We start from the raw sequence: 22,953 nt of genomic DNA, 5'->3' as shown, positions 1-22,953 counted from the left end.
GCTCCGAGCTTTGGAAAGGGAGGGGCTGCGGTTGGTGCTAGAGCTGGGAGGAACCTGGGATGAGGAGAGAAGAGTTATACACCCTATGGCATCAATGGCCTTCATTTTCTTTTGGGGTTTAGAGTTTCTCAGAGGGACCCTGCTTTGCTTTCAGTTGGATAATGGGTTGGATACTTAAAATCAGGCAGCTGCATGAACTTGAGTGGAAAATAATGGCCACTCTTGCCTATTAATCTCTTTCCCACTCAAGAGATGAGAGATTAGGGCAAGAAAAAAAAAGTCAAGTCTAAAGTGTTCTGCCTTCCTCAGTTAAGAGGGTGATTAAAATCAGTAAATCAGTAAATCTCAGGCTTTGGGGATTTACCACTTGATTCCCAGTCAACTTGATTCCCAGTTTGCTAAATTGCTGATGGGATCAGATCTGTCCCCAGCACTGTCAGGCCAGGTCCTTGGCAGAGTTCTGTGTGAATTCATTCCCTGCACTCTGCTCAGAGGGTGTGTCAAGAATGGGGTGGGGTCATGACAGAGAAGCTGGAAGGAAAAGGAACCATAAATGGCACCCAGGGACCAATGAGATTGTCTGTTTCTCTTTGAAGGGGAGGAGCCTCCTAAGCAATGGAAGGAGGCCCACAAAATGTCCCAGAGACACTGACAGGTCAGTGCTGAGCACTCCGTGCTGAGTGCTACTTTAGCCCATGCTGAGTCTAGGCTCAGAGGTGCTGGCATCCCAAGGGCCGCACCCCTCCGTTGGAGATCAAACCCAGCCACATGCTGCTGGGCCTTTGTTCCTTTGCCCTCCCAGCCCACATGTGCCTGTCTGACAGCTTGGACTGCTCCTTGGAAGCCCCGCCCAACTCAGGTCTGTCCCTCAGCCTTCTCTTGTCTCCATGGCTCTGGCATCTGGAATCTCTGGAAACCACAGGCCACCGTGAATTCTGACCCATCAGAGTAGCAGAGATAGAGTCCTCCACCTTGGACAGCTCCCCTCTGTGCAAATCAAATTCTCCGTCACCATGGCCTTCAGGCCATGCCTGTTAGCTATTAGGTTTGGGTTTTTCTTTATTGATAGGGAGAGATATTCACATAGATGACTTAATTTGATTTCCACCAAAATTCCTAGAGCCAGAGATAATTACTATTTTACAAACAGAGCCAGAGAAATTAGGCAGGTCTGACCGGAGTGGCCAATAGGGGAGAGGGCTCTGGGGCCTTCATCCTGAGGTGTGCAGGACCCATTGTGTCCCCATACACCAATGTCCATAATCAGCCCCCCGGCCAGCACCCCTGGGTGCTATCCAGGCCTGAGGGATCTGTCTTTGTACCCTGTGTGATCCCACAGGCAAATGTGCCCATCTGGAAATCTAGTCAGGGTTTATTCCTCTTTCCTTCGTCATCCCTGGGGAAGGAAGTTGCTCAGAGGGTGCATTTTTGAATATTCTGAAAAAAAATCAAGATGAAAAATCTAAAAGTAGATGGGATAGCACCCCCTTCTCTGGCTTCCCGCTCCCCGCTCCCCTCTCCTATTTCTCTTAGCCGTTCTGTTTTAGTTCGTGCCAACAGAGTGCTCCCCTCCCACAAATCCCTTTAGGGCGGAAAGCCTGCTCAGTATGCTTTGGAAAGGCAGTATATTTTCGGCAGCCTGATAAAAGACTCTAATAGCCCCAGATTAATGCATTCATTCCCAGCCAATGGAAGGATTCATGGCGGGCTGCGGCCGGCCGGCTCCTCCCTGATGAATTCGCCCTGGGTAATGAGCCATTCAGCAGCTGCCCCTGCACTGCCAGGCACGGGCGCCAGGGGGCAGTCACCGGGACTCCCCTGACAGGCCCAGCGCAGAGCCCAGTCTCGAGTCCCCTTCCCCTGGCTTTGGGGCCAGCAGCGTTCAGAGTCAAAGGGACCTCTGCAGTGGGCAACCGGGACCCCCTGATTCGAGATGGGGGTCATGCTGAGAAGCAAATTCACTCACACCTCACAGAAACAGGGACCACCAGGTGCAGCTTGGCTGGGGAAAGTGATGCCCCACAGAAACGGGGACCACCAGGTGAAACAGAAGCTCGTGATGGCAGCCTGTGCTGAGATGCCCAAAGGGGGAAAGAGACCCAGAGAACCGGGGGGCGACCAGGAGACAGGCTGAGCCTGAGCGAGCCTTGCCATTGGCCAGGGAGAGAGATGGAGGTGGGTGATTGGAGCCTCGTGCCCGTGACTGGAGACTTTCCTGAATGTCTGGACTTAAGGGGTTGGGGTGGGAGAGGAGTGGGTCATGAGACGCTACTGAGAATGCAGCAAAAGTTTGTGGTGTCCAACACCCAGACACACTCAACAGAGAATCACTGAGCCCCAAAGTCAGTAATGCCAAGACAGAGAGATGCCATCTGGGACACACCTTTCCTCTGAGGAGGGAGAAGCTGAGCAGAGTGAGAGATTGGCTCCTGGTTACATGGGATGCTGGTGAGGGGAAAGGGATCATAGCGCCCGGAAGAGCAGAGCACCGGGTCTGGACAGCCTGCTTTCAAACTCCACATTAAGTTCACCTCTTTGCCGTGAGGTTCTCCCTGCTCCTTTGGGCCTGCTGAACACCCTGTGCCCCACCCAGCCCCCACCTTGCCCCCCAGTAAGGCAATTTCATCATCTGCCATTATGAACTGGGGCCATCCCTGAACACTGGTGTAGGCGCTGTCTTCGGAGGGTTCGCTCATTACCTTGGTTATGCATTTTCAAAGTAGATGGGCTGCTGATAAAAATAGGACGCGCCAGAGGAGTCAGCTCCAGACATTATGAGATGCTGCCTGTGCGGTGCTGCTGCGAAGAGCCTGTTCCCGGGAGGCTGGATCGGAGGCCCCATCATGGACACATAACTCTGTCTCGCAATTATTAAATATTGATTCATTTCAGCAGGGGCCTGTGCTTGCTTCCAGATGAAGGCAAGCACATTCAGTGGTGCTAACCTCATGCAGACTCATCGCCCTGCGCACCGGACAGTCTCTGCTGAGCCGAATTCTCTGACATTGTGGAGAGGGGGCCTGACTCCTTTGCCTACCCATTCGAGCCCAGAAATAAGGACATTCAGCTTAGATCCAGAGTTATAGGCTCCAGGGGCCATGGGCACTAGAGCTTCATCAAAACGCAGAGGATCTACATCATGATGATGATGAATCACAATTACAAGGAATTAGATTAGTATCAGTGTCTGGAGTCCCCATAAGCCCTTTCCCGGGCTGCTGCTTGATCAGGCTGGGAAGGGACGGGGGTGGGGATGATGGAGAGGAAGAGGTCACAGATAAGAACAAATATGCAAGTCCATCGCGTGTGCTTAATGGAACTGAGATTTATTTTTCTCTGTGTCTTTTTAAGTCTCCAGATAGATCACAAAAAATACAGCCAGCCAGAAAAGAAATCGCCCAAATGTAATTGAAAGGACAGCTTTTTAACCAATACTTCAGCGCCAAGACACCTGTCCTCTGTTCCTTCAAGATGCCTGGCTCAAGGGAGGAGTATTAAAGCTCCTGATTTATCTTTACTAGCACAGATCTATTTTTAATTTATTGCCCAACGACAGGTTTTTTGTTTAGCTTCTCTGTGTTACTCAACACAACCTTCTCGAGAAGAGAAGAACAACCCGCAGGCCATTGTTTGCTTTGATGTCCTGGTGCCTCAGAAGAAGGAGCTGAACTTGAACTTCTCCAAAGCATGGGGGCACTTTCTCTGACTTTGTGACATGAGGCAATAAGAAACATGGCTGCTTGTCTCTGATTCATAACCGGTGTGTGTGTGTGTGTATGTGTGTGTGTGTGTGTGTGTGTGATTCACATGTGATTCACTGTGTGTAATTCACTGTGTGTGACTCACTGTGTGTGATTCACTATGAGTGTAGTTCACTGTGTTGTGATTCACTGTGAGTGTGTGTGATTGACTGTATGTGATTCACTGTGTGATCCACTGTGTGTGATTCGCTGTAAGTGTGATTCACTGTGTATGACTCAGTGAGCATGATTCACTGTGTGTGATTCATGTGACTGTGTGTGATTCACTGTGAATGTGATTCACTGAGTGTGATTTACTGTGTCTGATTCACTCTGCATGTGTGTGATTCACTATGTGTATATGTGTGTGTGTGTGTGTGTGTGTGTACTGCCCACTTGTGCTTCAGTGGGGCTTGTGGCAAATCAATATAATCATTCCAGAGAGTCCATAGTTAGGTCATGGGACCCTTATCAGAAATGTGCATTTTAATATCCGAAGCTCTAGGAGAGATGATGTGTATGATTCAGTTCCAACAGATAAATGAACAGTCATTTTTGGTGTCTCTACCATTTGCAAGTAATACTCCCCCACGCTGGGTGATATAAAGGTGAAGCACTGAAAAGAGATAAAAAATTAGAATATAAAATCCTGCCTGTGTTTCATATTTGAAGAAGAGTGATGGTTACATATACAGATTGTTACTAAGAATAAGGCATGCCTATGAGGTCTATTTGCAACAAGCACTGTGTGAGAACAAAGAGAAGGGAAATTCAGTCTGATCAGGGTAATCCATGTTTTTATTAAATAATTGCTAAACCCCTCCTGGGTGGTAGATGCTGTTGTAGGCAACTAGAGTACCATCCATTCTCCTTCTCTTTCTGTCTGCAATGAGAAAAGATACCATAGCACTAAACATTTTGTATGAGAATTCCAGGAATGGGCTAGGTGCCATGAATTAACTAAAGCAGAATAAGGGGTTTGGGGTTGGGAGCAATTAGACTTCTGCTATATTACAGTGGCAAGTGACAAATGGAATAAGAACTAAATCCTAAGAACATCTGAGCAGACCATTCCCAGGAAGGTAACTGCACATGGATGGGGAGAGATAAACCTTTCCTGAAGACTTTTAAGGAACCCAAAGCAGTTCAGGGGCTGGGGTTGGTGGGATTCTGGGGATGTCATCTATAAGAAAGACTTTGTTCCTTGGGACCCAGCTGGACCAGGTCTGGGAGACCCAGGCAGAATATTTAAAATTCATTCTAGGTGATCTTTATGTCATCAACATTTATTAAGTGTGGAGGGGTGATATGTTCTGATTTATCCTGTTTTTAATCACTCCAAGCTATGGTGCAGAGAATGGGACTTCCATGGAAATGGTATAAATGAGAAGAGCAGGAAAGAGATGAGGGCAGGCCAGTGAGGGGGGAAAATGATATGACATGGGAATCAGAGAGGTTTAGGCACCTGGACATGATCACTGGATGCGATGCTGAGGGAAACTGCAATTGCAGAGGCTAGCGTGGGAGACCTGAGCAGTTAGGTGACAGTGGAATTACCTAGATGAGGCCATTGTGATGGGAACAAAGGAACCAAAGGTGTGTGTGGGACCTGGAGAGGAGGTTCTTACAGCACAAGTCTATCAGAATGACAAGTAGGCTGAACGGAGCACTCGGGATGCTCAGCATCACTCCCAAAGTTCTCTCCATAGACACTGTGAGTTCTTCAGCAGCTCCATGCAAAGTAATTACAAGGTCACCTTTTTGCAGAGGGAAACAATGAGGTCTATGGCCACACATCCAAAGTCAATGATCCAGGATTTGACATATGGAGTCGAAACTCTTACAGAGATTTTTCAGGCTGCATAGATGTAGGAGCCAAAAATATCTCAAGGTGGGGCAATAAATCCCTGGATGACATGGGAGCAAAGATCCCATCATAAAATACACCAACATTTGGAGTTTGAACTTGAGATTAAGTGGCCAGTATGTTGAGAAGAAAAAGACAGCTTGGCATCTCCCAGTCAAAGAATATGATTCATACCTAGGTGTAATGTTGCTTAAAAATTAAGTCAGAGAATTAGTCTTCAGACTTAGTAAGATGCTGGCTCTAAAGTAGGGTTATCTCCAAGAGTGGGGGCACCATTCTAGTTGAAGGAGGGAGTTTGCATATTTGTGTGTTTTTCTACTTCAGAGCACGTGACATGTGCTAAATATTTCATGTAAAATAAACTCCAGTCATGCTTCATAACAGTCCCACTAGGTGCCCTTGTTATGTGTGTGCACTATTCTTAGGACAACATGAGACAAACTCATCTAAAGATATGTGGCTAAGAGTAGACTATGATTAGGCTGAGCTTCTAGATGTCTCCAGAGCGGGAGTATAGGACTCATGGTGGTCTCGATGTTTTCAGATGGTCACCAGTACATGTTCTGGTTCACAAATTTGTTCCTTCTTTTTCTTTTTTTTTTTTTGCCAATCCTGGTGATGCCCAGGAGTTATATTCCTGGGTCTACACTCAGGAACCCCTGGGGGTGTTCTAGAGACCATATGAAATGCCAAAACCCAAACCCAGGTTCGCCGTGTGCAAGGCAAGCACCCTCTCAACTGAACTGTGCCTCCAGCCCATAGATTTGTTTTTATATTGCTTTCCTTCTGAGTTGCATATATAACATTTGATCAAGAATATCTAGAGAGGAAAGTAGAGGTAAGAAGGGGGGGTAGGAATAGGAATGGATGGACTGTGTCTCAACCAGAATACTGAAATCAGCCAACTTTTAGATTTCAGAAGAAAATTCCTTCTTCAGACATGACTATTCTACAGATTTGCAATAATAGCTGAACCCTGGTAGGGGCAGGGATAGGGAATGCTGGGGACATAAAGGGGAAGCCTGATGCAGACCTCTGAGTCCTCCCTGAGTGGAGAAGAGGAAATTGTGGCTCTTCATAAACTGTGAAGCTTGTGCTAGCATATCCATGACATAGAACTGTGAGAGGGACAGTATAAAGCTGCAGAAGCAGGAATGAGTGACCACCAATAACCCTGAGGGGCAGTGGGCCTCTCCCAGCCTAAATGGCTATGGTGCTATTTGTGGAGAAGCTAGACTCAGGGAGAGGGCAGAGAGGGCACGGCCAGAGCAAGCTGAGTCTGCGTGGCTCTAGGACTCATTCCAAAGAACAGAGAGCCTTGGGTGGCAAAGTATGGAATCATTTCATTTCATCCTGTGAACACTGAGTTTTCACTGCATAAGACATCATAAAACATCTGCACAAATCATCCAAGAAAGGAAACAATGCTGCAGGTGGGGTTCGGAGGCCTGCAAATCCCTAGTAGAATGGAAGATTTCACCGACTTCCTATGAAAGAGGTTTATTCCATGAGCATGGCGGGGAGGAGTCCCAGTCTGGGCATGGGTGGGAGGGGGCACAAGGTGGCATCCTATTGCTTCTGTTTGTGCTGCTGTGTCGGGTACTGTTTGGGCTGAGTGTGGCCCATCGCTTCTCAGTCAGGCACAGAGGCACTGAGATGATTCGGAACCCAGCGCCGCTGGGTTAGGATTGAGGCTGGTACAGAGACCAGGACTCCGAGCAGCTCCAGCAGGGAGGGGCTCTCCACCTCTGTCCCAGGGAAGCAGAGGACTTTCCCGAGCGATTTGGGGAGCAGATGGGCTCCTGTTGAGTCTGATCAGCATCCTGATGGGCCCCCACTGCGAGTTGATGAGAGAAAGAGTTATTTTCAGATTTCCAACTTGCCCTTTTCGATATAAAGTTCACTTGTAATGTGTGTGTGTATGTATGTGTGTGTGTGTGTGTGTATATATATATATATATATATATATATATTTCCACTTTGGTGGCAAATGCGTTTGTTCTCCCAAGTGCCAGAGACCCAGCTTCCTGCCTTGCCTTTAATTAGTTTCGGCACAGTGACATCTCCACCAAGCAGCAACTGGTCGCGTCCCTCCAATCTCGGGGGGAGATAAAAGAATCTAATAAAGACATTCTGTATTTCTCGGTGATGTGTTTGACAAGCTTTGTATTAACAAGAAGTCGTGTTGAAACTTTTTCCTTCCCCCCACCACTCTCCCTCACCGTCTGCGGGCTGTGACATTTCACAGGGGATTAGTGGTGCGGCTGCGCGCTCTGACAACTTGTAGCTTAAAACACACCTGCCTGTCTCTCTGCCCTGCAGGCTACCGGGGAGAGGGGCTTCGCCTGGATCTGTGCCTCCCCTATAACCTTTAGGAGGGATTTAGTGGCAATAAGGCTCCAGAACAAGCGGGGGTAAAAATCAGTCTAACACCAGTTGACAAGTTCCTTTGGACTATAGCAAGGCTGCTCTGCAGGTTTTAGGATTCCAGTCCAGATCACGAGTTGTTTCTTCCCCAGCCCAAGGGGAATAAAGGGGTGGTCGGAGACCACAGTTGTCAGGGTCCTAGCCCAAACCTCATTTCCACCAAAACAACAGGATGATTCCAAAGGAGATGAACAGAGATCTGCACTGCCTCTGCTCCAGACCAACTCCCCAGCTCTGAGCTCCAACTAGCAGGGACTGGGGGCAAGCAAAACCTCTGTGGAAAGGTTGGTGCCAGGGAATGAGGGTGGATGCCCACCCAGCGTCCTACCCCGCAGCTGCAGTAACAGCATTTCAGAACAGAAGCAGGAGAGCGACTGCTTCATTGCCCCAGTGCCAGTCCCCAGGTAGGTTGCTGGGATGGTGAGTGCTGTCTTCCTCCCTCTGATCTGATTGGGGCAGCATGAGAGAGGGGCGTGAGGGGTACCTGTCTGCTTGCATGGCCATGAAGGAAGAAGAGAGTCTGAGAATCCCCATGCAGGCATCAAGAAGCCACACAGACATGTGTGACCCTCACTGCCTCTTCTCTATTTCATTTACCTCCTGAAATGCAGCACGACCTCCCACTAGGACACGGGCAACCATCATGAGACCCCACAAGGCAGGTACTTTGCCACAAACCTGTTCTCTGAAGGTTTATATAAAATAGTGGTTGCAGAGAGAACACTGGTAGGTGAGCAGTAAGAGTGCTGGTCAATGTTGGTGGATCCAGGATGGCGTGCTGGTCAAGAAAATCCAAGAGGCAGCACATGTGTGTTACTGCCGAGCACATGTGTTACCGCCGGATATGTAGTGCCTGAGTACATACTACCAGCCTCTCTCCTCTTGAGATATAAACTTTCACACTTTACGACTTTAACGCTGGGATGGGTACCAGTTTTCTCCGCTCCGAAGAAGCCCAGACTCTCTCTTGAGCACATAGCTTACTTTTTGCCTTTCCTCCCCTTTATTTTGCAGTAAACTTGTTATACTTCTCTGTTAATCTTCTCCTGAAATCCTTGTCTGAGAGGTGAAGCCGACAGATCTGAAAGACCTGGCTAAGGTTTAGGACCAAATTTCCTTTCCTACTCACCCCCTGCTCACTAACTTCTTTCCCAACCCTCTGAGCATAGTGCCCCTTACATCCCCCATTGTATTCTAGAAACGTTTGCCCTCATCCACTTTATAGGTTTACCTTTCTCTAGAAAATCTGGCATGTTTCTCCTGGAAACCTCCTTTAGCCTGAGTTTTTGTCAGAACTCTGGTCCCCTAGAGTGTGACCCTGTCTTTTCCACAAATGCTTCCCAGAGATCTTGCAGGCATGAGTTCTGAAATAAATTATCCTAAATTAAAAAAGAAAACTCCAAGAGACTAGACTGGGAGTAGACCCAGGTCTCTGACTTTCTTTACCCTGAGGTGAGTGTCTGAGCTGATCAAGAAACTACCGGGGGCAGAGTTAGAGAACTGCTTGCTGAAGATGTAAAGGGATGTGATTCCCATTGCACACCGGGGTCTTCAATTGAAGTGGATCTAAAGTAACCCCCCCCACACACACACAAACAGGTAGGTTTGGGGGATGCTGCCAGGGATGTCCAACACGATGAGCTGAGGCAGATGGGTCCTGTGTCTGAGCGTGTTTCAGAGCTGGCACAGATTGTCTCAGAAAGACTGGGGCAGCCAATATGTTCTAAGATGGAAAGTGGTAGGTATAGGAGTAGAGGGACTTCAGTGGGGCACTGAGTTCTGTGGCCATCACATATCAGGAGCGAGCCTCAGATGCTAAATGTGCAGAACCCCAGAAGCGGTTTTGAGAAGGTGTGGGCAGAGCTTGGAGGTCAGAGGCTACTGGAGGTGATGTGAGAGACAGCAGGGTCCAGCTCCTGGGGAGACCAGAGAAAGGAGGGCTCAGAAGCAGAGGTGGAAGGCCCTGCATACTGGGAACTGGTGTGTGGAACTCTAGCAGGAATTCCTGAGCAGAAGCTACAGGTTGGTTTTTCCAGCAGCCAATTACACTGTTTACCACTCATTGATTGAACTCGGCATTATCTCAATCACAATAGCATCCATTTGCAGGGTGATTAGCAATTCACTAAGTGTTTTCAATTATACCTACATATATCACTGGATCTCCCAAATCCTGTAAGAAGAGCTTGGGTCTGCCACTTTTTAGCTTGGTGGCTTTGCACATTTAAAGCCTCCAGTGTTCTGGAGTGGGAATGGGAAAACACAAGGGAAGTGGTTAGCAAATATAATTGGTTCTTTTCCATAGGGTTAACAGCACTAAGTAATCAATAATTTTCTAGGTTCCCTCCCTCCCTCCCTCCTCTCTCCCTCCCTCCTTCCTCCCTCCCTCCCTCCCTCCTTCCTCCCTCCCTCCCTCCCTCCCTCCTTTCTTCCTCTCTCCCTCCCTCCTTCCCTCCCTCCCTCCCTTCCTTCCTCCCTCCCTCCCTCCCTCCCTCCCCTTCCTTCCTTCCTTCCTTCCTTCCTCCCTTCCTTCCTCCCTCCCTCCCTCCCTCCCTCCCTCCCTTCCTTCCTTCCTTCCTTCCTTCCTTCCTTCCTTCCTTCCTTCCTTCCTTCCTTCCTTCCTTCCTCCCTCCCTCCCTCCCTCCCTCCCTTCCTTCCTTCTTTTCTCCTTATTTATTTTTCTCACAAGGTCTCAAGGTAAAGAAGGTCACTGGCTAAGTTCCTTTGACTAATATCATTTTAATTTCTGAGGACCTCTAGATTATACAGATTTTAGCTGCAATTTAGAGGTACTTTATTGAAGGAGCTATAACTTATCTGGCTTTTGAGAGCTGTTTAACCTGAGTTGCAGTGTTTTTACTGTGCAGTAGAGGTAAGGTCTGTGAGACCTTAAGGGATTAAATGGAAACCTCTATTGTGCCTGGTATAGAAGGGGTTCACTGGTCCTTCCATCTCATCTCCTTTCATGAACTGACCTCAGAAGAGCTGGCCTCTGGGAGGTAGAACCAGATGTTTCTTCCTCGGTCCTGTGTTCTTTCCAAAGCATCTGATATATCCTATTATCTGGGAAAGCCCCGGTGCCTTGGACTGGTAGGTCCGTATTAGCAATGGTATCGTGACATTCCTACATCAGACAATACATAAAGAAAGGCTTTGAGAGAGCACAGAGTGCTGGAGCAGCTGCCTTGTGTGCAAAAAAGCCTGAGTTTGATCCCCTGTGCCACACAGGTCCCCATCCTCAGCCCCCCTGGATGTGCTCCTGGTTGGTAGCTGCTGAGCTCAAGCCCTGAACAGTCTTGTCCAGTTGAAGGAGTATTGCTAGAGTGTCTTCCAGGCCCCACACTCCCAGCATTATTTTGGAGGCCCCCTTCCTCCCCCCAAAAAACAATCAATGAAGACCAATGTCTTAGCCCCGTCTTGGATGCTGCCAAGTCTAAGGCGCCCCCTGCTTACAGGGACGCAGCGGTGGTGAAGTGCAGTTTGATTGCCTTCGCCAGAAGCAGGAGAAGGTGGAGAGAAAACCGCGTGGTGTTTGCTTTCTCCTTGTACATCTCAATCAGGGAGGAAGAGAGTCGGCCAGGGCACAGGGCTCATCAGAACTTCCTTCCACATTTCAGCTGAGCCTGAGAGGAACAAATTCCAAACTCCAGAACCAGTGGTTTATGACTAATCCCAAATAAATCACTCTCTTCTCTCCTGGGACCTCATGGTTTTCCAGCAAACATGAATGCCTTTAACATGGAGAAAGAGAGAGAGAAAGAGAGAAAATATGATATGAGAATTAACACAAGGGCTGTGGGAAGAGACATAATCATCGGCCCCAGGCAATGTCACAGAAGCTCCCCCACATGGTCAAACCCAGAGCTGACAGTTCTCAGCCCCTTATCAGAACTTTGCCTTCTCTGAGCTGAGGCAGCAAGCTCTGGGCTGCATGGCTGAGGGTCTGCTGGGCAGGCCCATTCCCCGTACATCTGGGTACTCATTTGCAGGTGCTATTTATAAGTCCCCAAGCAGCATCAGGGTGGCGCTAGTGGCCATCAGCACTCCTGGCCCAAGCAGCATTGCATTAAATGGCTGATCTGAGCATTGAAACTTCCAGCCTGCTTCACCAAGTATCTTTGCCTGCAGGTTCCCCTGGCCATTTCTCAAAAAGGTCCCCAAGCTTGCTTCTTCTCTTTCCCCCAGTTTAGAATGGGGAAAAAATCACTCAGCACTCCCATGGAAATCTGTAGAACATCCTATTTTCCCCAAGAACCCCCCAATTTTCCATGTACTGCCCCCTATAGTATTCTAGCATCTTGGGAGAGGGGACAGTATAACTCACTTTGAGAAAGACTAGGTGTTTGTAAGGAGCCCCCCAAAAGAGACCCTATATGAAGAAGTTGAGAGCACCCCTTCTTTTAGTGGTTGTCCATGTCAGCCTCTGAACCAAAGCGCCTCCCTCAAAAGTGCTCCTGGTATCCATGTCTTTGTTCCATATTGACTTCTAGAAGCGCCAAGTTTTTCGGAACACAAATGAATCGCATTTGAGTGAAACTTTATGTTGAAAATGTGATCCCTCCCCCAGTTTTGTCCAATCTACAGAACATCTATTTTGAGAAGCCAGACAGGCATCTATAATTAATAGAATCAGAGAGTTCAATGAGCTTATTATACAGCGATAGTGGTCAGGCCTGAGTTTGTAGCATAGCTCTGAGGGGAAGTGTGGGATTCTTTTTCTCCAGAGAGAAGTACAGGAGATGGTGCTCTCATGCACCAAGCTTTAAAGGAAGGAAGGAAGGAAGGAAGGAAGGAAGGAAGGAAGGAAGGAAGGAAGGAAGGAAGGAAGGAAGGAAGGAAGGAAAGAAGGAAGGAAGGAAGGAAGGAAGGAAGGGAGGGAGGGAGGGAGGGAGGGAGGGAGGGAGGGAGGGAGGGAGGAAGGAAGGAAGGAAGGGAAGGAGGGAGGGAGGGAGGGAGGGAGGGGAGGGAGGGAGGGAGGGAGGGAGGGAGGGAGGGAGGGAGGGAGGGAGAAAGATAGAGTGGTATTTTTAGACAGAATCTGCCAATTGACTGGTGTGGGCAGCGGTGGCCTGGGTTGCTTGTGTCTCTGAAATGGAGGGAGAGAGGGATGGACCATTGGGTCCTCAGGAGTCAGAAGCCCAGTTGCTAGCTCAGATGGAAACATGCTTGGCACTCTAGCCCTGTCCTCAGGAGGGAAACGAATTCCTAGGTGCATAAGAATAAGGGTTGCTGAGGGAATGGGGAGGAGAAGGAGGAGGCCCAAACAAGACATTGATGAGTTGAGTCATCTTGTCTTCTCTTCTAATCAGTCATACCATGAAGAACAAAGCAGGGACCCCCTGCCCTATGTATGGGGGCCCAGCCAGACATGGAGAGAGGAAAATGAAGGACAGCTCTGCCACTGGGTCATTTGTCACAAACTCCAAAGAACATAGGATTGGGAATCTTTATTCTGCTGAGCATCTCTCTCTGTGAAGAGAAGAAATTTGAGAATCAATCACATTTGGTTTTCACCCATGTCACTTCCTGTCTGGCTCTCCTCCAGCCAATCAAGAAACTCACTGTATCTTTTATTTTTAAGGTTTTTTTTTCTTTTTGGGTCACACCCGGCCATGCACAGGGGTTACTCCTAGCTGTGCACTCAGGAATTACTCCTGGCGGTGCTCGAGGGACCATATGGGACGCCGGGAATCGAACCCAGGTTGGCCGAATGCAAGGCCTTACCCACTATGCTTTGCTTCAGCCCCTAAGTTTTTTTTAATTGAATAACCATGAGATCTACAGTTACAAAGTTGTTCATAATTGAGTTTCAGCCATACAGTGTTCCAACACCCATCCCTTTACCAACTCTCACTAAGTGCTAATCTCTTCTGCAGGAAAGACCAGTGAGATCCAAGGGCCCTGTGAGATCAATTCAGAGGATGGAGCCAGGAACCCAAGATAATGGCTTTCTCACAACAGGGAGTCCTGAGACCTCAGTGTCGCTGTGGCTGTGTGTCTCTGCGCATGACTTCTGTGACTCATTCGTTTTTATGCATTCATCTATGCATATGCATTTTTAGTTCTAGTTCTAACCTATTAACCCCACACTTAAAAACTGCAGTGTTCAGTTGCCTGTCTTTGAACACATCCCAATCTCCCCCTTTCAATGCCAGCAACCTCTAGTAAAAACAGGAAGGGAATCACCAGAGCAGTCGACGCAGAGCCCCTTCCCATTCTCTGGCACTCATTTCTGCTTTCACCAAAAGTCCCATTGCTCCTGTGAGGCATCCTCACCCCAGGCAACCCCCAAACAGCTCACCTTACAAATGATCCCCGCATGGAAGGTTAATGTAGGTAAGGAAGCCTAAGGTATTAATTGTTAAACACCTATTTTGCAGCAACCCTTTCACAAATAGTAAGGAGTAGCATTTTTATCGATGTGGAGAGTCTTGGGGCCTATTTAAAGATCTTAAGGAAATTTGTTCATTTCCGTTGATTTGCATTTTCATACAGCCTTGTAAAAACACTTATTCGTTCATTCAGATGTGATTTGTTGAACACAGACTGTGGCAGCCGCCATAGTAGGTGCTAACAACAAGACTAGGAAGGGGGTTTCCATGCTCAGTGGGAGAGCCTACAATTCTATAAACTCCCGGGGAGGAGGTGGGGGAGGCAGGAGGCCTGCTTTAGGGGGAGGACGGGAGGGTTTTGCCTTGAAACTGAGCTGTAAAGACAGAATGAGGTGATAAAACAAGGAGAAAGGGCAGCGAAAAGGATCTGCATCAAATATGGCTTGAAATTCAGGAGAAAAGAGAAAAGGTGGAGTGAGAGGGGTTGGGGTAAGGAGAGGCAGGAAGAACCTGGTTCATGAAGGATCTGGTTTGGGGCCAAGGAAGAAATTTGCCTTTGTGCTCAATCACTGCCCACTTCAGGTCAGTGTGGATAAGAGAAGTAAAGCCCTAACCCAAACCCGATAGATAGAGCAGGAGCCTCAATTTCTGTTTCTAACCACCCATCTCTGTACCACATCATGGACCTTTGAGGGAAGGTAGATCCATCCTCTAACTACATCCCCTTGCTTGTCCCTAAGAGCTGTCTCATTTTTGTCGACGTCAGGCTATGGACTTCCATCCATGGGAGTGGACAACATCTGGAAACCAGAACAACTAAAGTATTTCAGCTTGGTTCTTTTCGTTCTAGACAGAGGTCCCAGGCCAAAATAGCCAGGCTTTGGAGTAGAACTGTCCTAGGTCCCCACGGGCACCTCAAATCTTGGCTGCAGAAAGGAGGTGGTGGGGGCAGGGGGCGTGCATGGGAAGCCCTCGGGTGCATAGATCAGCATGTGTCCTGCAGAGAAATGGGGTCCAGTAGCTTCTGTGCATTCTCAGCCCCATAGGACCGAGCTGTGCTTAATAAGGCATCTTAATTTGGATTTAATAGGGTATCTACTGTGTGCTAAAAACAGCAAATTGCTATTTATTAATGACATAATTATTAAAACTTAACACCTGGGCAGTGGCAGCAGAACCAAGAGAGGGGAAGTTCCTGGGAATACTGTTTTGGTAATTAGCTTATTTAATTATTTACACATTTGAATTAAAATTCAATAAGAGCCAGATGAAACCTTCACATAATGTATGAAATGCAAAACTGTGTCCAAGGAGCAGGGCTGGTTCAGTCTCTTTCTTCCCAAACTAAGGCACTGCATTGGGCCTTCCTGCTTATCAAACCTGGGTCTGCCAGGTGCCAGGAAGGTGTCCTAGCTGCTGTACCATCTCTTCTGTCCCATGGGCATTTGTTTTATAGCCAAAACTTTTATATATGAATTAAAGATAAGATGCTGATTAATGTAGTATTTGAGTTGTCTGTCTGTCTTTCTTTTATACCATGAACTCTTATATCTGAATTAAAATGAAGTAGCTTATTTGAGCACTCATCCATCTGTCTGCCTGTTCAATCCATGCTTTCTAGATTTTGTCATCAGTGGGCAGTACCAATGTCATGTGCATGTTTGTGGTCAACTATGGGGATCTTTGCTAAAGAACCCCAGACTTGCAGCAGATCTCACGCTTCAACAATCCCCCTCTCTGTTCCCCTTCCAGTTGAGGGATGTGACCTCACTGGTGACCTATGATCCTATAAGCCCAACTGCAAGCAGGATCCTCTGCCTTAATTCACCATTGGCATATACAAACAGAACCAGATGTGGGGCTGGGAGATAGAACATAGTGAGGGTTCATGACTAGGTTAGATTTCCAGCACTACATGGTCTCCCAACATCACTGGGTGCAGCCTTGGGGGCACCCTGGACATCACAGAGTGTGACCCTGAAGGCTTTGAACACTGTCAAGGAGACCTGGCTAGCCCCAGCATTGCAGAGCCAAGTAACATCTCATCCTCAGGCCCTTGCACTTAATTACCAGCCCAGTGCCTGAGAATGGTGGGACCCCCAGATCTCCTGAACATCATTTAAGAGTATACTCTTCCCTGGACCCCCCAAAGAAAAAATAAACAAAAATGAAGTAGAATCAAAAGAATCAAACTCCTCAAAGGTAGTTCTTCCTATGGTAGCAGGTATCCGCTAGTTCAGCCTGCCATAAATGAGACCACTAGTGTCTGTATCCTACCTGTGTTTCTGGTTCCTCATACAGGCAAGCTATGCCTCTTAAATCTCTGTTTTCCCATCAGATCCAAACCTTTAGATCCAGTCTTGAGTAGCATTCCTCAGCATCAATGTCTTTGACTCCAATTACATCTATTCCAGTTCCTTGGGCACCTTGCTGCCCTATTATTTTGTATAAACTATATATTTTTAAGTGGCTGGGAGGCACCTGCACAGTGGGTAGCACATTTGCCTTGCATGCGGCCAACCTGGGTTCGATTCCTCCATCCCTCTCGAAGAGCCTGGCAAGCTACTGAGAGCATCCTGCCTGCATGGCAGACCCTGGCAAGCTACCCATGGCGTATTCGATATGCCAAAAACAGTAACAAGTCTAACAATGGAGACATTGCTGGTTCCCACTTGAGCAAATCGATGAACAACGGGACAACAGTGCTACAGTGCTATATATTTTTAACACAATAGGATGTCTTCTTTTTTCAAATAATTTCCAAATGCTTGCCATTCCTGGCCAGAGAGCTAAAATTTAGGATCAAACTTCTCAGGTTGTCCCAAAAAATTAGCATTTGCTTGCCTCATGGATTTTGTAGCCAGCCCATTTTTTCATAAAGATGATAATTTGTATCAGCCATCAGTTCTGGGTGAGAATCTCACATGTGAGATTCTACATATGTGTGTTTGCCAAACATATACTAGGTTCAGATTCTCTGATTGAGTATTTCATGTGCTGGAAGCTTCTCGAATTCATGTTTATTATCTTCCTCTTCAAATTCTCAGAAGTCCTAGAGGTACAGGCTCATCATAGCTCCATTGAATAGATAAGGAAGTGGGGGAGGTGGAAATAGATGAAGTAATTGGACCTCGTGTAGCCAGTTGGACACAGAGCTAGGGAGTCTCACGTGCCCTGTCAAATGCCTCTGGGGACTTTCAAAGATTCTAAACCTCCAGACCCTTTATGGAGCTTCGTCCTCTTGTCTATGCCCTTGAAATTGTGACCTCCATGAAGGAGTTTCCTCATTTTTCTACATCAATGATTGTATCCTATTTTTTAATATCCTAAATAGAATGGACATTCAAGTTGAAGCTAGTCTGACCCTCCTGTACTCTGTTATTCTGTTTCTCTTGTTAGCTCACTGAATTTTATGTCTGCATGATTCACTTAACATTTAATCCCATGCAATTTTGTGTCTAAATTTGTCTTCGTATCAACTCTCTGGGAAGGTTATCTGCACAGATTGTAAGTTTATGGAAGGCCAACAGCATTTGACTCTATCCTCATGCCTCCGTACACCTAACACATAATTGTGTCCTTAGTGAATGTTCATTGAATATTTGTCCAGTGACCTTTGTTCCCACCTCCATCTGTACCTCTTCTGACATCAATGAGTACACCTGGCCCTGGCTTACTAATAGCACTGTTTTGATGTGGTCCCCTCTGCTTACAGTGTCTCTTCTCATCTCCTCTCCAGAAGGGATTAACCCCTTCTTATTTTCTAAAGCTCACTTTAGGTGTGACGTATGCCAGCCTTCTAGAACATCCTTACCCAGCCTGACTTAAGTGTTGAGCCACTGCATTTTTAAAAATATGTCATGGATTCCCCCACCACCATACAGCCAGGGGTATGGTCTGTGTCTATTTGTGTATCTCAGTACTATCAGATCCAGGGCATTCTTCAGGCGAGGCACAATGTTGGTATCTGAAAGTAATCAATGTGTATTAATGAATGAATGAGAAAATTAATAAAAGTAGAAAAAACTATCTTAGGATATTCCTAAAAGTCTGTCTGATGAGCAGAGATAAGGGAGTGTTCACTGATCACTGTCATCCCATTGCTCATTGATTTGCTCGAGCGGGTATCAGTAACGTCTCCATCGTGAGACTTGTTACTTTTTTTGGCATATAGAATACACCACGGGTAGCTTTCCAGGTCTGCCATGTGGGCTAGATACACTCGGAACCTTGCTGGACTCTCCGAGAGGGGCAGAGGAATCGAACTTGGGTTGGCCACGTGCAAGGCAAATGCCATATCACTGTGCTATTGCTCCAGTCCAGAGATAAGGGACAGAATTTATAATATAGAACTATTAGTAGCTCTATCTTAGGTGACCACAATTTCTCATGGATATGGCTTGTTTAAGACCTCAGTACATCCTTATCAATTCAATTTCAGTTTAAACACTGACAATGTGCTAGAAGTTACCACCGAGAAAATGATATTGCTGATCCCCTGCTAGTGTAGGCATGAGGCCAATTTAGCTCTGATAATTGGGATTGCACCTCTGGTCGGGACCCTTGGCGCCAGGTACTTGAATGTGCTGCCTCTCTGATCTGTGCAGTGGGGCAGTTTGTCACCTTCCAGCCATGCTGTTAGGCAAGATCGAAGGGACAGCAAGGGTAGCTCCAACTTCTATTTCATGAGTTGGACCCTTTCCAATTGTTAGTGGAGGGAGACAGTTCTAGATGATTCTTCCAAGCGTGAGGTGTGATTGTCTCATTTAATAGACTCACTGTGCTGACAGTGCTGGCCTAAACCATCTTTCTGTTCTACTTGGGGACTGTCCATTGTTCTCTAGTGTATGATTAGCAGATTAGCCATCATGTAAGAAGCCAGGAAAATGAACTCCCAGGAAACCCTTCCAAAGCAAGAGTAATTCATTACCCAGCCTGATTTCCACTTAAAATGTACTTTAAGCACACTTCCAACCACAAACCCTAAATCACCCTGTGTTCACCAAGTCCATCATGTTTTATTTTATTGCATGGCGTTGTCGTGACATAATCCCTTGCAGAGCATCTCGGAGTGCTTTACAGATCAATAAATTACTTACCTGCACTGTGGGAGCAGCGCCTGCAAGGCCAGCACACTCGTTCTGCAGGCAGCCTGTTTTCCAGGAAGCCAGCAAGGTTGCAGGGTGCCAAGAACCAGCAGGAGCAAGGGCCAGGCAAATATATGGGCTGGGGGAGTGGTGACCCAAGAAGCAAATGCTCCAGTTAAAGCTGTGTGAGTGAAATATATTAAGCTTCCATGATTCAAGAACCAAGGGAAATGAGAAATTTGAATCCTTCAGACAGTCTGCAAATCAAGTGTTTGGTCATGAACCCATCAATTATCTTTCTGTCTTGAAAGATTCAATCTAGCTTTTAAAATGATACAAACATAAATTGCAACACGATGTCTTAGAACTTCCAAATCTTAGGGATGATGGTCATTTTCTAGTCCTTACCACATAACTACCATTATCCCTGACATGATAAGTAACTAAGAAAGCAGGTAAGCATATGGACAAGTGAATATACTCATGTACACACACACATACACTGCCTATCTGAAACTCAATGTGAATTTAATCTAAATATGATTCATTGGTGCTTACTTTGTACAATTCAGGACAGCAGAAAATAAAACAGATGAGTAAGGATGTTGCTAACCATCTTGTATTCAGATAATTTATTGCACAGAAGAAAGATGAGACAAGTGTAGAATAGAGTTGATTAAAAAAACTACTTAATACACAACTTTAATAAATACCAAATTCAATGCATGGGTTTATTTTGTTTGCCTGAACAAACCCCAAGAGGGAGAGGACATCCAGCTGGGAGATGATTTGCAAGAGCCCCTAGAAGGGGCGGTCACTCTTCTGATCCTGAACCACTGGAAGATGGCAGGTAGTTGGAAGAAAAGTGTAAGTGGTCAACTCAGTGAGGAGACCATGCAGATAAGGAGACAAAAGCACAACACAGATTTACCCATGAGTGTCTTCAGTTGGGTGGAGCCTGGAGAAGAACAAAAGCCAATATTGAATAAGTAAGGGCAGAAGCCAAGATGAATAGAAGGTGATACCACCTTTTATGGGGGAGAAAATCCAACACAGTTAGGGTGGAGTGTTTAATGAATCAAGCAGAAAAGAGACAAATTCTGAAAGTTCCAAGCAATCAGAATTGCATGAGACAGTTATGCTCTGGCCTTAAAGCAGGCAAGGGGTCACTGTGTATCTTCCTTCAGATCTCAGCAGGCCAGAGGGCATTGTTTCCTGATGGATGTGGTGCCCTGGGGTGCCATAGAAAGAAAACTGACATCAGGACTGAGGGTAAGCTTCTTTTGGAACAAAGAATGCATTTAACTCAGTGTCAGTGGAGCTGAAATGATAGGTGTCAATGACTGTTCTGAGTTATTACAGACACGTGGCAGGTTGGGAAACTGGTTCTCTTAAATAACCATTATAATTCCATCCTATAAATATTTGTTGAGCTTTCATTATGGATATAATTATGAATAAGTCATGTCTTGAGCCATCAAAAAGCTTGTGGTCTAGCAGGTGAGAGACGCTAAGCAAATAACCATAGCATGGTGGGAGAAATGTCAAGGATTGGAATTGGGAGGGGGAAGGTCAATAAATGACACTCTGACTTTATAAAACAACTGGAATATCAGCCAGATGCATTGCCATATGTGAACCCCTGTCGTGGGGCCAGTGGAAAGGGTGATACTGGGGAATTAAGCATCTGTTTAGCAGCAAGGAGTTGTCCACTTTGGAGAAGATAGAGGCATATGATAATGGCAGACTGGGCTACAGGGTGTCTCCATCCCTGTTTCCCTGTGGGTTGGTTCCTGGGAACCCTGAGGAGAAGCAGCCTGGCAATACAGGGGTTATTAAGGGAAACCAGGCTTCAAGAACCAAAGAATGAAGGAAGTGGGCACAAAGAATGAAGGAAGTGGGTCCAAGTGAGGTGAAAATGGAGATATGATGAGGTAGCTTTAGCAAAATAGTTATCTCAGTGCCGCATAAAGTTTCTTCCCATTAGATGCCCTGACTTTGCATTTCTAATGGAGGAAGTAGAGGCTCAATTCCAGGGAAAATATTTCTTTCCTCTTTAAGGTGATCCCTCTAATTACTCCCTTATTCCTAGAGCTCTATATTTCAATATCTGGGCATATCTGCCCATGAGTATTTTAAAAATTCAACAAAAAGCTTCAACAAGATTTTAATTTTTCTTCTCTCTCCTTTTTTCTCCATACAGTATCTCCTAAAATTGTAGAGATTTCTTCAGATATCTCCATTAATGAAGGGAACAATATCAGCCTCACCTGCATAGCAACGGGTCGACCAGAGCCCACGGTTACCTGGAGACACATCTCCCCCAAAGGTAAGAGCAGGAGCCTGTTGTATTGCGACATGAGAGAAAAAAAGAATGGTTTGGTAGCCTGGCAAGGGGATTCTGGACTCAGCACAAAGGGTCCCATGGTTCGTGTGGCCTGGTAACAGCATACCTACAGCTGTGCAGTTCATGTTGGTGTTCTCTCCAAGTCACACATACCCACTGAGCTTTCAGAAATCATGCTTGAGGGCCCACTCCCTGGGAAATTATACCCAGTTGCCACTGGGTAATGCTGACATGATACTCTAGTTGAACATTACTAGTTGTGTTTCATAATGGAAAAGTCCGCTTTAGTTGCTCTGCTCAGTTGGTTGTGCTGCTCTTTGCATTGCTCGCTGGCTGCATTGCTCTTCTGTATTTCAGAAGACTAGCTCCATGAGGAGCTCAGAGCTTTGAGTGACCCCCTTCCTGATAGAAATATAGGCTTGCCTGTATGTCTTCAGCTTTGCAAGCTATTGGGTCATCAGTCCAAGTATTTATTTTATGATTTTATTGTTACTTTCCTCTGATTAATCCCAGATGCTCGACATAGCCCAACAGGGGTCAAATTGCAAAACGTATCTTGTCCTATTGTCTAGATGTTTTGTTGACTAAGTGTTGTTTTGGGCATGGATTGAAAGTTAGACCTTGTGAATTTAAGACGAGGTGCTATCTGCCCTGAGGGTGCCTTGGAGGCAGAGCCCATCCTGTGATTTTGCGTGTCTCAGGCTTCTGTTTTCTGTTTGCAATTGTCTCTGCACCCTTCTGACGGAGCAGTAAACCTGCAGAGACAAATTCCTGCTTGTGTTCTTTGAACTCCCATTCTCATGAGACAAATCACTCAACCCCCATGAATGAATATGCAGTATAGCTAGTGATGATAGGATGAGAAGACAGAACATTGTGCCCTGACAGAAGTTGGCCAGAGGTTGGCCTAGGCAGCTTTCTGGAAAGCAGCACCTTAGCAGAGACTTTAGTAAGGAGCTTTATCTTGTTGACTTCTTGGTGTCAACTCTATATCTGTGTCTGTCCGTTTATAGACATGCTCATTGTGGGAAGGTCTGTGGGTGGCTGAGTCATGCAGGTTTAAATGTTCAAAAGGAACCATGGATGGAGCTGCTCTGGGTTTTGTAGGTGGATCCTCTCAATGCAGACCCAGAGAAGGGAATTGACATGTAGA

The 22,953-nt window shown here is 46.6% G+C and overlaps 1 protein-coding gene across 3 annotated transcripts in view; it reads left to right on the top strand.

The window, feature by feature from the left end:
* NTM (neurotrimin) overlaps nt 1–22,953 on the top strand; it is a 433,089-nt gene that overhangs the window by 288,274 nt on the left and 121,862 nt on the right. For all 3 annotated transcript variants that reach the window (XM_004614127.2, XM_055131029.1, XM_004614129.2), the window contains exon 3: nt 21,657–21,782. In XM_004614127.2, the coding sequence (XP_004614184.1) occupies nt 21,657–21,782 (126 nt within the window). The remainder of the gene's footprint in view (nt 1–21,656; nt 21,783–22,953) is intronic.

The sequence above is a fragment of the Sorex araneus genome, chromosome 3 (genome assembly GCF_027595985.1).
Source record: "Sorex araneus isolate mSorAra2 chromosome 3, mSorAra2.pri, whole genome shotgun sequence".
In the NCBI taxonomy this organism is placed as follows: domain Eukaryota; kingdom Metazoa; phylum Chordata; class Mammalia; order Eulipotyphla; family Soricidae; genus Sorex; species Sorex araneus.
The sequence above is the reverse complement of the archived record's forward strand: the minus strand, read 5'-3'. Positions and strand labels throughout refer to the sequence as shown.